Source organism: Cryptosporidium bovis, assembly GCF_009768925.1.
Source record: "Cryptosporidium bovis isolate 45015 chromosome Unknown contig_1, whole genome shotgun sequence".
NCBI lineage: Eukaryota > Apicomplexa > Conoidasida > Eucoccidiorida > Cryptosporidiidae > Cryptosporidium > Cryptosporidium bovis.
In genome coordinates, this window is record NW_027125030.1 from 128840 (window position 1) to 142436 (window position 13597).

The 13597-nt window shown below is 34.7% G+C and overlaps 6 protein-coding genes across 6 annotated transcripts; 2 read left to right on the forward strand and 4 right to left on the reverse strand.

The window, feature by feature from the left end:
- Positions 1–65: 65 nt before the first annotated feature.
- Positions 66–1148, reverse strand: FG379_000172 (uncharacterized protein; the record flags this gene model as incomplete). Its single annotated transcript, XM_067326507.1, has 1 exon — positions 66–1148. The coding sequence occupies one exon, from the start codon at positions 1146–1148 to the stop codon at positions 66–68; it is 1083 nt and encodes a 360-aa protein (XP_067183126.1).
- A 649-nt stretch (positions 1149–1797) lies between these two features.
- Positions 1798–7251, reverse strand: FG379_000173 (PAN2 family exonuclease; the record flags this gene model as incomplete). Its single annotated transcript, XM_067326508.1, has 1 exon — positions 1798–7251. One exon carries the CDS (start codon positions 7249–7251, stop codon positions 1798–1800), a length of 5454 nt encoding a protein of 1817 aa, XP_067183127.1.
- A 798-nt stretch (positions 7252–8049) lies between these two features.
- FG379_000174 (clathrin assembly) lies at positions 8050–8869 on the forward strand (the record flags this gene model as incomplete). Its single annotated transcript, XM_067326509.1, has 4 exons — positions 8050–8217; positions 8354–8413; positions 8522–8590; positions 8687–8869. The coding sequence occupies 4 exons, from the start codon at positions 8050–8052 to the stop codon at positions 8867–8869; spliced, it is 480 nt and encodes a 159-aa protein (XP_067183128.1).
- A 1120-nt stretch (positions 8870–9989) lies between these two features.
- FG379_000175 (uncharacterized protein) lies at positions 9990–10328 on the forward strand (the record flags this gene model as incomplete). Its single annotated transcript, XM_067326510.1, has 1 exon — positions 9990–10328. One exon carries the CDS (start codon positions 9990–9992, stop codon positions 10326–10328), a length of 339 nt encoding a protein of 112 aa, XP_067183129.1.
- Positions 10329–10476: 148 nt separating this feature from the next.
- FG379_000177 (3 transmembrane region) lies at positions 10477–12094 on the reverse strand (the record flags this gene model as incomplete). Its single annotated transcript, XM_067326512.1, has 3 exons — positions 10477–11670; positions 11744–11821; positions 12086–12094. 3 exons carry the CDS (start codon positions 12092–12094, stop codon positions 10477–10479), a joined length of 1281 nt encoding a protein of 426 aa, XP_067183131.1.
- Positions 12095–12590: 496 nt separating this feature from the next.
- Positions 12591–13334, reverse strand: FG379_000178 (tRNA synthetase class II; the record flags this gene model as incomplete). Its single annotated transcript, XM_067326513.1, has 1 exon — positions 12591–13334. One exon carries the CDS (start codon positions 13332–13334, stop codon positions 12591–12593), a length of 744 nt encoding a protein of 247 aa, XP_067183132.1.
- Between the last annotated feature and the right edge of the window lie 263 nt (positions 13335–13597).

Here is a 13597-nt window from a genome sequence, read left to right on the forward strand (position 1 = left end):
ATATTTTCTTTTACGCTATTTGTAGTCTTAGGCATACTTGTATTTATTATGAGTTTTGAAGAGAATCATTGTCTTGTCAAATTTGTAGTCTCTTCGTAGTTATAGTAGTTGTCAGGGCATACATCGAAAATAGAGATGGTATTTGTAGAACAAGCAAACAAGGAAGAAGAGCTGAAGTTGGAGAATTCAATTGTATTAATGTCCTTTAAATTGGTGTTGAATGCCTTGACTGGTTCAAGACTCTTATTTTCAAATAGTTCAAGAACTCCATTCGTGGCGTAGGATAAGATAGTGACCAAGTAGTCTGATCTGACAGATATTTTGTCCACAACACCTTTTAGTGGAGTTACTGTTTTAATAGGAATATCAAAGTTATTTCTGTTGTATACCTGCAATTTTGAGTTGAATGAAGATATCCATATCCTATTAAATGCTCTTTTAATAGACATTATTGGCGACTTATCGTCATCATTAAGGTATTTATTTATTACTAATCCACTATTGTTACTTTCATCGTTATAATATTTTCTGGTATCCCATATTGCAATTTTACCCGATTCAAATCCCCCGATAAGTGAATATTCCGATAAAGTCTCTATTTCCATTAGTTTATCTAGCTTTTTCTCTGGTAATTTAAATGTGATAGCGTGGTTATGGTTATTCCTTGGGTCCAATAAAACTATACTGTCCTCAGTGGGTACCAATGGAAACAGGGGTGACTTACCATTTCCAGTGTTAATATGGTTGTTGTTTATGCAACTTTCACTAGAAAAATATGCTAATTTAGCCATAGAATAGCCTAATTTGCCCTTTTCAATTGTTTTTATTACATTCAGCTTTTCTTTTTCTTCAATAGATTCCATTATGTATAGTTCTCCTTCTCTGCTTTGTACGTAAAGGGATCTGCTGTTGTCGGAATATATCGTTTTGTTTATCTGATTATAGTGATTGCCTTCTATTTTCTTCGATAATACATACCTCGATTTTTTCAAATCCCAAAAATCTATATTACCTGCACAGGTTCCTGATACGAGTAACTTATCATTATTTATAAATTCCAAAGAAGTCACTCGATTATTGTTTGTTAACTTTCTCAATACACATAAAGGCACCAAAAGACCATCATCTTGGTGGTCTGATTTTTCCATATTAACTGTTTCCTTTTTGAATGTTTGCAAAAAAAAACGCTCGATTTTTTATAAATATTTTAAGTTTATTATTTTCTATATCGCGTTAAATCCATTACTATTCTTAGACACCTTTACACTTAACTAATGGAATATTCATTAATATTAGGACGGGTAGGTGCTAAACAGAAATAAGACGGCCTGAGGGGGAAAATGAGTTAAATGGCACTATAGACAGGAAAGGTGCACTTAAAGAAGCGATAACTACACAAATAAGTGTTATAACGACACAAATGCGAGTATGAACAACAAAAAAGAGTCTCCGAGTCGTAAACAGAGTAGATTCATAAAATTTAAGAATATATAGACAGAGGCAAGTAGAAGAGAACAAAGGCGAATTACTTTATACCCTATGCCTTATTTTATCACATTTCAAACATCAAGGAAGGTTAGATATAAAATAAGAGTCCAAAAAATATTATAGTAAGTTTTGTTATACACCAAAATGATAGCCTAATTAAGTGATTTAGTTCATGACTCCACTATAAGAGTGTTAATTCGTATACTCCAAAATTGAGAATGCTGTCAAGGAATCGAAATAGACAATCAAACAATCAAAGAGTACAAATCTCATTATTAATTACTTTTCAATACATGTCCGAAGTTTTTTTCACTGTTGAAATTGCAAATGATCAATGTTTTGAGTGTCTAGTAATGCCTCTATCTTCCAATCAACAGAGTGACCTTTAGAGTAGAGGTGAGTCAGAAAGTCATTCCAAGTGTTATTTTTTTTATGAGACAGGTACCTAAGAAACAATTCGAATGCAGTTTTTGCATCAACAATTGAGTCGTGAACCTCGGCTTGTATGTTCTCATTCAACACATACTTCGCCAGAAATCTCAGACTAATGTACCTTTCATCAGGTAGTCTGTAAATCTCAACAGTGTCTATAATCTGAAAAGGCGGAACATAGATATTAATTATCTTAAAATCACTCTGTAGAGCATGTCCAATAAATACAACACCTGCGTCCACCAAAAACTGAAGTTTTTTAAGTACACAAGCCTTTGAAGTTAAAAAGTGATTGGATGTTTTTGGATCCAAGTCTCCTGGCTTAACTCCTGAATACTTAGTAAGATAGTCCTTTGGTTGTTGACTGTTGTTAGAACCATGTGAAATGTAGTTGTCCAGAATGATACCATTTCTAGAACTCAAGTCAACGCCATTATTGCTAATACTCTCACCGTAATCACCATTGCCGTTTGCTTGACTTGTGTCTTGTTGCATCAAAAGAGGAATAGCACCACAACGAACTATTGAGACCCTTGCTAGAGAAAGTTGAGATTTCTTTAAAATCTCTTTTGTTCCATCTGGTCTTACGACGGATTGTTCCTCCGTAAGGGCAACATATTCCGAGTCCAATGCCACTATCATTGGTGAATTTCTCACAAATTCGAGATGTTTTTTTGCGAACTGATTCTCATTTACATCATTTCCTTCTATATTGCTACCAGCCATACCAATTCCAGTACCACTACCCTCAACTACATCCCTAAATGGTGCAGTTTCCTTAAGAAGACCCTTTGCAAATGGGTATCTCACATAATAATTACGACACAAAAGTGAAAGTTCCTCCATACTAAACGGAGACTGATTTAGGATTTGGCTTTGATCTGAGTGCTCAGAAAGATTCTTTTCCGTTCTTATAAGCTGAATTATGGATGTTAGCTGCTTAATTACGTGGTCTTGTATCTCCTTTGGATATTTCCATGGGATCTTAAATTTGACTTCAAGAATGTTAACCTCACCTTGCTTCTGTTCATCGCCACTTTGCTCGTGTTCTTGTTCCTCGTTTTGTTCCTGCTTGTCTTCTAACTTGTCCCTGACCTGTTCGCTCTTGTCATCTGCTTTAACCCCTCTCCCTTTGTTGCAAGAGTATAAGCGATCTGTACTGGGAGAAAATCCAATACAAGGGAATCCTGAAAAAAGAAATTCATCAAGTCTTTGGTCCTTGTCACGATAAAATAGAAAAACAGGTATCTTCCAGCATGTTGAAAAATTTAGGATCTCGTTTTTATTGTTTACCTGTTGCACTGAGGATCCATTTACCAAAAACCACTTTCCGTCTATGGAAGTGTCCGTTTTCTCATTAAAAAGTAAGCTATGTTTTACGTACATACAAAAGTGTGTTCCAGAGGGAAGTTGGATAGAATTACCTTGATATACTCCAAACATCACTGCAACAAGTTCATAAATTTGAGTATTCGAAGAACCGTCACTATTTGTTTTGCTTCTGTCCACTTGAATTATATCTATACCAGTGGATTCCTTTATGGAAGAACCAGAACTTGATCCAACATTCGGTCCGAATCCTTTTCTAAGTCTTGAGAATCTGATTTCCCATGGAATAGAATAACAAGAATTAGGATTCTCGCAGAGTGTTGTACTAGTACTACTTAATCCACCGCTATTAATTACATTCACATTGTTAGAAATAGTACTAGAATTTCCATGAGAAGATGATTTTCTCGCAAGATCTTCGTATTCCTCCGGTAACATGCCTCCAAAGTCGCTCCAATTTTTCATATTCTGAACATTGCAACTCACAACTAGTATCTTCGGAAGTCTGGTAACGCACCTTACATGCTGACATGCAGTGGGAACACCGCAATCTCTACAGTAGCTTCTTCCCGCGACTATTCTGAGTAAACTTGTATTTAATGCAAGGAGAAATCTGTCTGTTCTTTTTGAATCATCGCTTCCAATAGATGAATTGTTGTTTTGCCCTCCAAACGAGGATGACCCTGAACCGTCTCCAACACCTCCATCTGCATTGTTTTGTGAAACAAGATGATTTGAAACTATCTCAACTGCAGCAACTATTTGACTTGATCTAAAGGTGTGTTTTGATTGTACACAACTGCTTATTGTAGCAACTTCAACCCCGAATAATGAATCCAATAGAGAACAGCAATTTTGTTGACGAACTTTTGGGTCAAATTCAGTAATTCCAGCCTGTCTCAAACTCTTTTTTAGATTCTCGAGGAAGAATTTCCAAAACATCTCAATTTTTCTAATTTGATTGAATACTGAGTATGGAGGAGACGATCCTCCCCCTATTCCGTTCATCGCTCCATTATGACTAAGTTGAAGCTGTAGTTGAAATTGCTCCTCCAATGAAAGATTTCCAGCAGCAATTCCCGCTAATACTGATGAATTTGTTTCATCAGAATCAATTCCAAGTTGTTTTGCATCAGGAAGATGCCTAATTGTTCTGAGCATATTCAATATATATATTGAGCCAGAACTTACATATGGAAATAGCGAACCTTGATAAGAATTAATTGTTGAACCTGAAAAGTTTACGAAACTGCCGCTATTTGATGATAAAACTCCTGAAGATCCAGAAATAGGCACAGATCTAACAACTCTAGACCTGCCTCTAGCCCCAAGATTTCTCTTGCATCCCTGAACCATTAACGTTAAATGGACGAGTTCACATGCCAAACAAAATTCCGAACGACAATCTGGAATGTGGGAAAGAAGAATTTCATATGAAAGCCTTGGGATGAGCGAGAATAAAACAAAAAATGGTTGAGTAAAGTCTAATGCATCGTTTTCAAGTTCAATTGATACAATACCTTGCCCATCTCCACTGGAAAATGACGAAAAATGAGAGCCATCATCATCCGGTTTCCCACCTTCTCCAGAAATGTTGTTAGATGCAACATCCGACCTCCTGGGCTTGCTTTTTTCTCTTCTGTTATGATTAAGTCTTGGTTTATACTGAAATCTAACTGGAACCTGGGACAGCTGCGGGTTTCTTTGTATAATCCCATCTTGGACCACTGTTGCATTTACTCCAGAGCCTATTGAAGAACTGGCCATTAATGATCCCACCCCTCCAACTCCCCCTGACACTAAAGAACCACCTATTCCAGACGGCGCTCCAGAAGAGGGAATAAGATTCCTTTTTCTTCGGAAATACCATATTGGTAAATTTCCACCAAATGAAAGCAACGGAAGTCCGTAAAGCAAGTTATTGTTTCTCAACTTTGAAGGATCTGGATTTGGTGCCACCCTAACAAAATCAACAGTTCTAAACTCAAAACCCCTTAATTTGTAGCTATCAATTTCTGGTCTTATTTCTTTGTAATAATCCAGTGAAAAATAGCCAGGGGGTGAGGATGGCGGCGAAATAGCCGTTGTGACATCGCCAACACCAGGAGCCCTAGGTTTTGAAAGTGAAACACCACATGGCAACTCATCCGTCATCTTAAAACGAGACCACCCATAAAACATTTGGATATTTCTTATTTCTTCCACATCATATTTGTTGCTAAAACTGAGCAGTTCATCATCTTTTACTGTAATTTTTCCTGTTTGAGGGGATCTTTCCAAAATTGGTGGAATTCCAACAGGATTTAACGCGTCATAGGCCACAACTGGCCTTCCTTGAAGGTATCTAAGAGCCACTGTAAGATTTGGAGCAGTTGGGTGTCCAAGACCATTTGACAGCGGCTTAGTCACAGGATTAGATGCAACACCCATCAAACTCTGCACCGACCTGAGATATGAGAAGTTGTATAGGCATATCGGTCCGTCAGGTCCAGATCCACAACCGGCCCCTCCAGGTCTAATTGAGAGTCCAAGATTCAAATTAGGAAGTGGAAGAGTTTGATACATACTGAAAGAGTGTTGTATCTGATCTGTCGGCTTCGAAGTTGGGGCGTTTTGGTGAGGTCTTTGCATTGTATGAACTGAACCAGAAGTGTCGCCAATAATAAGATAGTTTCCAGAAGAGCTGAACCCAAGAGTGGATAAAGGAACAGAGGGGATTGCGTAAAATTCCATTCTATCTAAATCTGAATGGTAAACCTGCCATTGGCCATTGTTACCAACTATATAAAGATCCTCAGAACCATGATTTGCACTTGATTTTGTCGAAGCAGCTAAGGAGTCATCACCCCAAGCAATATTTATTGGGCCCGGGGTAAACGATATATTTTTTCTTGGTCTGAATTTCCTGATATCAAAAAGACGTACAACCGAGTCTCTGCTCATATTTGAAATATCAAGATTCTTCTTGTAAGCGATCATTTCCAAAGAAGTAGTAACCTCTGTAGGATGGGCCCTCAAAAGATCTAACACTGCAAGTCCCGAATTGCCACCCACAGAATTCAACAATCCGTCAGTACCTATTTTCCTATCGGAGATTGTGGTAGTGATAACAGCAACAGTATATTCGCTCACGGCTAAGCCAGAAACGAATGTTTCACTAGAGGCTTGATTTGTTGAGTGAATCTGAACTGTATTCCCTAGACGTGGCAGACGGGGATCTGCAATTCCCAGCATATTAACTCCACCCACTATAAAACTATTACCCGCTGCGGAACTTCGGATGCAAGAGATGATTCCTGCATAAGGTATGCTCCTTAGATGACGAAATTCCTGTAAATCTAATATTGTAACACCATTACGAGTACCTAGTCCCAATATCTGTGTAATACCCATATAAGCTGGATATCTGGACGAATCACCACATAATATTTTTGAATTCGATTTTTCACCAGTTAATATACGACTTGAATGGCAAGAAATTGGAACCCCACCTCTAGAATAAACTCCTACACCACTGTTAGAAACTGTATAAATATGTGAAGCTGATGGGAAGCCAACATGTATTACGTTATCTCTAAACGGGCCATTACTCATAGAGCGTGGAAGTGTTTCTGGAATACCAACAGGAAAGGACGTATATCTACTGCAATGAGGAAATCTAAATGAACTTAAAAAACCATTAGTCCAGCCAAGCCAAAGAAGTTCATAAAATGGATCACATGTAATTGAGGTTATAAATGGTCTTACCGCTCTTCTTCCTCCTACATGCGCGGAAAATAGTCCCATCATATTGTAACTCGTGTACGTCTCCCATCCCCAAGGAGCTGGTTGACCTTGAGTTGTCTCTCCACCTAATAATAAATGGTGTCCAAGCCCTGTCTGTTGGTGGCCATTGCCTGGCCTCAGGAAACCACCAAACCCATCAAAATAACTTCCTGGTGCGAGACTCGAACCATCCCCCCCGCCCGTTTGGGCTCTTCTGCCCGAGCCAGTGCCTTCCATACCCCGCTGGCGCGGACAGCTTCAGTTAAGGACGGGGCGCTCAACAGAGTAAAACTCTCAAGGCGCTCCCTCCCAAGTTAATTTTCAAACTTTTTCTCGCTTTGAATTTCTCTTGCTATCATTAACATCAAATTAATTTGTAGTGCATATCAATAGGATTAAAGTAAAATAGACAACCTAAAGTGTTTTGTTATGTTGTTTTAATACGTTTTTTTCTTCTTTTGTTGTTCTTGTGGATTAAAACTAACTGCACTCTTCCACTCCGTGTCGGTTTTAGAAGGAAAATGTGTTAGTGTTCGACCTGGATTTTAGCTAGTTTATGTTTGAACCCAGTAAATTATCCTATGTGCGTTAATTTGCGATTGATCAGTCTCTTTCCTCGGACAAATTAAACGAGAAATAATGTAACTTAATATTGTTTCTCCGTTCTCTTGATTTTTTTTTCCCACTCTGTCTCGAAGAGGATATTTGAGAGAAGAAAGAAAGAAATGGAGAAATAAAGAGAAATCAAATATCCAGAAAAAGTAAGTAAACAATAATTCCTTCAAGTTTTTACTGCTTTTATCTTTAATTAATTTCTTTTGTTTCTCCTTATTTTTATTCTTTTATTCCCAATACCAATTGGTCCACTCCCCGGAAATAAAGTCTAAATTGGTAGTGGGGTCTCCTGGCGCCCCCGCCTCTGTGTTTATATTCCTGCCTTAAAACAGATTGTGTGGCCGTTATTAACTCAAAATCAAAGTATTGACCGGTTAGAAAGTGAAACCTTTCTTTACAAAAGGGGAAAGAAGAAAAAATATGCTCAAATTTTTGCTGCTTGTAAACAAGCAGGGTCAAATAAGGCTTAGTAAATACTATCAAGAGGTCACAAGGGAAGAGAGGGTTGTTTTTGAAGGACAATTGATTAGAAAGTGCCTCCTGAGGGGTGAAAATCAGTGCCCTTTCATGGAGTTTAACGGTAACAAGGTATGTTTCAGATGGAAATAAAACGCAACATGAAATTTTATTTCCTTAGGAAAGTTAAATTCAAAAAATTATATTTTGTGTTTTTTTAATTTATTCACCATCTAAAATCATTGTTATCCTAAATCTTAATACTTAGGTTATATATAGAAGGTATGCATCTCTTTACTTTATAATGGGTTTAGATGTCTCTGAAAAAGTGGTAAGTTCAATTGACATATTACGAAATATTTTCAATATAAAATTGGTTAAGATTTTAATTAACACTAACTACGTAAATAAAAACTTTATAATTTTATGTGCATAGAATGAACTAGCTTATTTGGAGTTAATTCACTTTATTGTCGAAACATTAGACAAATACTTTGAGAATGTTGTAAGTTTGCTAATAAATGAATAGTATTCACCACAATTTATCTGTGATGCGACTTTTTTAATTAAAACTAATTACTGTGATTATACATCAATACAGTGTGAACTGGATATTATGTTTAACTTGGACAAAACACATATAATTATCGAAGATATAATAATGTGCGGTTCTGTGTCAGAAACAAGCAAATCTAATATCTTAGAACACATGTATTTACTTGAAAAAGCTTCTCTGAACTCAAATGATGACATTAATTCCATGATTTTGTCTGTAAAAAAATAGATTCAATGGGTTCGCTCACCACCGTTGTTTATAAATAGTGTTGAATCAAGATAAACAAATGTATCTTGAACTCAAATTATAGTTTTTAAGATCTAATAAGATAACCTTGCTATTGCAATGTTTAGTTTTTATTGGTTATTGTGTTATACCGAGGCAAATGTAAATATCCACTCCTTTTGTAAATATGTTCGCCGACTTGTATTTGCTCACTTTGGCGAATATTTTTCTATTTTATTGCTACATTAGATGTTATCAAATTCAGTTCTTCACATTTCCTATTCGCAACCAGTACTTTCTCCGTGGCCTAGTGTTCATTGCATTTAAAATGATTTTGGCGCCAATATTTTCTGGGTCTGATTTGGTCCTACCCCACAGAGTATTGAACTGATTTTATATAGATAAGTAATAATTTCGATAACAATAGTTTACTTTTTTCATTGCTATTTGTCTATTTAAATCAATATCATCTCTTCTGGCTGTATATACCTCACATATCTACGAAATATCACTGCAATTAATGGGGGTGAACAGCAGCGAGCAGACAGACTTGAAAATTGGTTCATAGTACTACAGTAAATAGGGACTAAGCTTTGGAATAAGTAATATTACTTAACATTACTTGGAAAGCAATAATAATATTTACTTTTTATCCTGAAAAGGGGCAATACAAATAAAATATAAAAGGATATGAGGAATGCATTACTTAAAACTCGCGTAATTAAAGTAAGTTTGTTAAATAAAGAAACAAATGCGAAAATTTCTATTTATTTCAATCAATTCACCTTTAATATTCAAAATATTTTCAATGTCAAGTGCCTATCAAGTGTGTTAGATCAGTTTCAAAATGTAAGTTTGAAATAAGAAATAAAGTAAGAGGAAAGTTAGACACGATAAGTTAAGTATTAGGAAAATTAAATTAACAAGTAATTATCTAAATGATTTTCTTCTTAGAATAATTCTATGTTATTTATTCATATCACTATTAACTTCACTATTTGTTAATTATGTTGTTCATTTACAATTAAACATGAACTTTTTCATACAAACTAAATATAATATTTAGGAAAAATTTATAAGGTCTAATGTTGCAAAGCAAATACTAAATAACTCATGTGAAGCAATGCATGAAATATTAGATTCGCTTACAATGAATAACGACAAACAACAAAATATCTTTGATTCAGAGATAAATGTCCAAGGTAAGATGCTATTTCACAGATACCACAGGAAAAAATGGAAAATATGTGTAGATTCAAGTGGTACATGGGTAATTAGAATAAGAAGATTACAAGGAATAAATAAACCAGAGAATATTAAACTCGGCGTGAACAGAAAATTGCTTATTGAAGCAGTGGATACAAAAGGGTGTGGCGTCGCAGTAGGATTATCAGGGGCGTCTCAAAATTGCCAGGTTAAAAAAGACCTCGTGCTCTACTACCCACTTTTTCAAAGGGGGTAAAATACACAAAGTAATGAAAAGTTCAAGTAAAACAGTAAAAATTATTATTTTGTGCTAACTCTACCTTGATAATGTTATATTTTAAAATAAACAAATGTGTCAAATAAAGACCAAATCACATGCTTCTATTGTTTGTAAACATAAACATTTAAAAATTGTTAAAGTGGTGATGGTTGTTATGGAAATGGTTATTGCATCCATGACAGCTTTGGTCATGCATACATATTTGATGTTGCATTCCGTGATTGTAAGGGTTATAACGGGGCAAAAGACTTGTAGGGAAGAATCCCCATACTGATCTAGGGGCATTTAAGGGTTTGTCCCCAATTTTTGGATACATTTGCTGAGAGGAGGGCATACCAAATTGCAATTGTGGCGTGGCTACTCCGCCAATTGTCACATTACCTGAATTTTGAAGTAGGTGTTGAGTTTGATCAGAAGTGTTCGGTAAGAAAGTAGATCCAGGAGCATTATATAAACAGGTGTTGTTATTTCCACCACTTAATCCTTTTGTCTCAAAAGACGAACCTAAATTACTTATAAAATACTTGTCTGGTATTACTTTTCCAGAACCATGCTCTTTACGTACGCACGCTTCTACAGTAGCTCTATTTTTAATATCAACACTTAAATTCCATAGATTCTTCGCCATTCTAATTGAATCAACGAGAGCCAATATGTGTATTGTAAGTAATGAATTTGATAGTAATAGTAAATAGAATCCCCAGCCCAGAGAATTGCTGTAAGAACTGATATTAAACATAGGTATATCAGAATTAAAAGCAATCAAATTTGGAATAATATGGCTTAGATATATTACTATCACTGATGACAAACATACACCAATTAAAGCTATTATATTTAATAAAACCGAGACAACTCCAAGACCTATAAATGGCTTAGTCTTTAATATAACCTCACTATTGCCATTGTCTGATTTTGAATTCTTACTCTTATTTAAGTTCCCATTGTTTACATCAACTTTAAAACCTTTACTGTATATCATTAGGAATATTACGCTCAATATAATCGTTGAAGCTGATCCAAGTAGTATCAAATATACCATATTTAAATAATTAGTCACTATAACTGCATCGTTGCAGGATTGAGATAAGAAATCGTATTTCTCCGGTGGACTGCAGATTGCACTTAAAACATTATTTAAACTTCCATTTATATTTTTAAGAGCATTATTGCAGAAACCCATGAACTTTTTACTAGTAGAGGAACAATTTAAAGTTACATAAAACTGATTGGGAGTTATTTCCCATGAAAATATAGAACCCTCAAATAAAGACCAACTCTGAGTTATAATCACACCTCCAAAGGCACATCCTGAAAGCTGTTTATTTTCAATATAGTAAGTAATTTATTCAAACCATTATAACATAGAAATAAATTCATGTAAAACTTACCAATACTGCTATTACAAGATTTGTCAGGTTTGCAATGATTACTCCTCTTTTAAACATCTTGCTTTTTTGTATTGCAACCTATTGCCTAACCTAATTAAGTGTTCTATGTACTACAAACACTGACTCAAATCCAACTTTGTCTACTTATCGTACACTACTAATTTACTGCTCTACCAATTATTAATTAATTATATTGTTTTCCCTCCACTATTATTACATTTATTTTTTGCAATATTTGGATATATATATTTATTTAATTATACTCCGGTATTTATTTATTTATAAAATGTGTTTATGTACATATACTTATTTGAGCAACCATATTAATTTTTTTAAAATTACGTATGCCATTTAGTTTAATATAAATTTATATGGGAATAAATATTTCTACTGTTAAATAAAATTATATCTAAAAATACTCCCGCCTAAAGTCGTTACCTAATAAATAAATCATGGAAAAAGGATCAAGAACTGAAAAAGAATGGTAAAAAGTGAGAAATTGTTTAACTAATAAATTTAATTATGGAACCCATCTTTTAGGTATTTGAGTGATGTTAAATTTACATTTAATGTACACTATACTCGAACATGTATAATAAAAAAAGTAACTTTAAATATAGATTTGTTGTTTTTCTATGTTTGTATTGAATTAGAGGAAGCTTCCTTGACGCGTTTGCTTCTGATTTTTTTAGTTTTTTTAGGTTGGTTCTTGCCTTGTTTCGGTGGATTACTATTTTTCTTCTTTTTTAGGCAAGAAAGTGGGTTGGGATTCTTTTTTTTTTTTTTCTTATTCCTATTTAAAATCCAGTTGGAAAAAGTTAGTAATGTTTGTTACTTTATATTGATACTAGGACACAGTGTGAACTTTAATATCAATATATTGTTTGAAAACGTACGTTTCGTTGTTTTTTTCGAGTGAAACCTTTAGAGAAGGAATTAAGGAATATTCCCATTCTTGGGGTGCCATTCTTGATTCCTCCTTAAACGAATTGCGCATATTTGAGGCACTAGAAGGCTGTTCTAGAACAGGTACTTGTCCATTTAAATATAATAAAGGAACACCTGGTATTTTATTTAGTTTTTTTCTCAGTAGGTAGTCTTGCGAGGCTACAATGAACTTTTTATAATTCTCATTTTTCGAAACAACATCCAAAATACATCTAAAAGAATCAAATGTTCTTTCCTCTTCTGTCCCTTTAATTGATTTTTTCGCGGAAAATTCCTTGTTACTTTTGTTTTCTGCACTGGCATTAGTCTCTTTTGCTAAATTTGGTTTGGAGTTAGTACAAACATCAACGTTATTCTCAAATGTATCTACTTGTTCTACAGTTAAATCGGAGTCACTCTCAAATATTATTTTGTTCTCTACCTTGTTTTCACTCTTTTCTGCACTAAAAATATGACCACATTTGTGTCTAAAGTATGCTTTCGCGATGAGTTTTGCACCCGAAAAATCTGCTTCATGGCCCCTTGTATTGTTTAATAATTCTATTTCCTTAAATATACAATCGGTGACAATTGGTATTGCCTTTCCATTAAGTATCTTTGGAAGCAACTCTTTGATGTGTATCTTGCCTTTAAGTCCTGCCATAATAAAGGTGCCGTCAACTATTGATTTAGTTAGCCAAAATGTAATTATGTACAAATACACAAAATTTGAAGAGAAAGCAGGAAATTTAAAGTGATTAATCCCACAAAATTCTATATCAATACTCGACATAAATACTGTAACTTACCTAATATTCTATATGGTTCCTCAAAGTCATAATTGACTCTATAGAACTTTAAAATTCGTTTTATCTGTTTTTTTCTACTTATCTTCATTTCTTAACGTAATAATTCATGAAATATAAC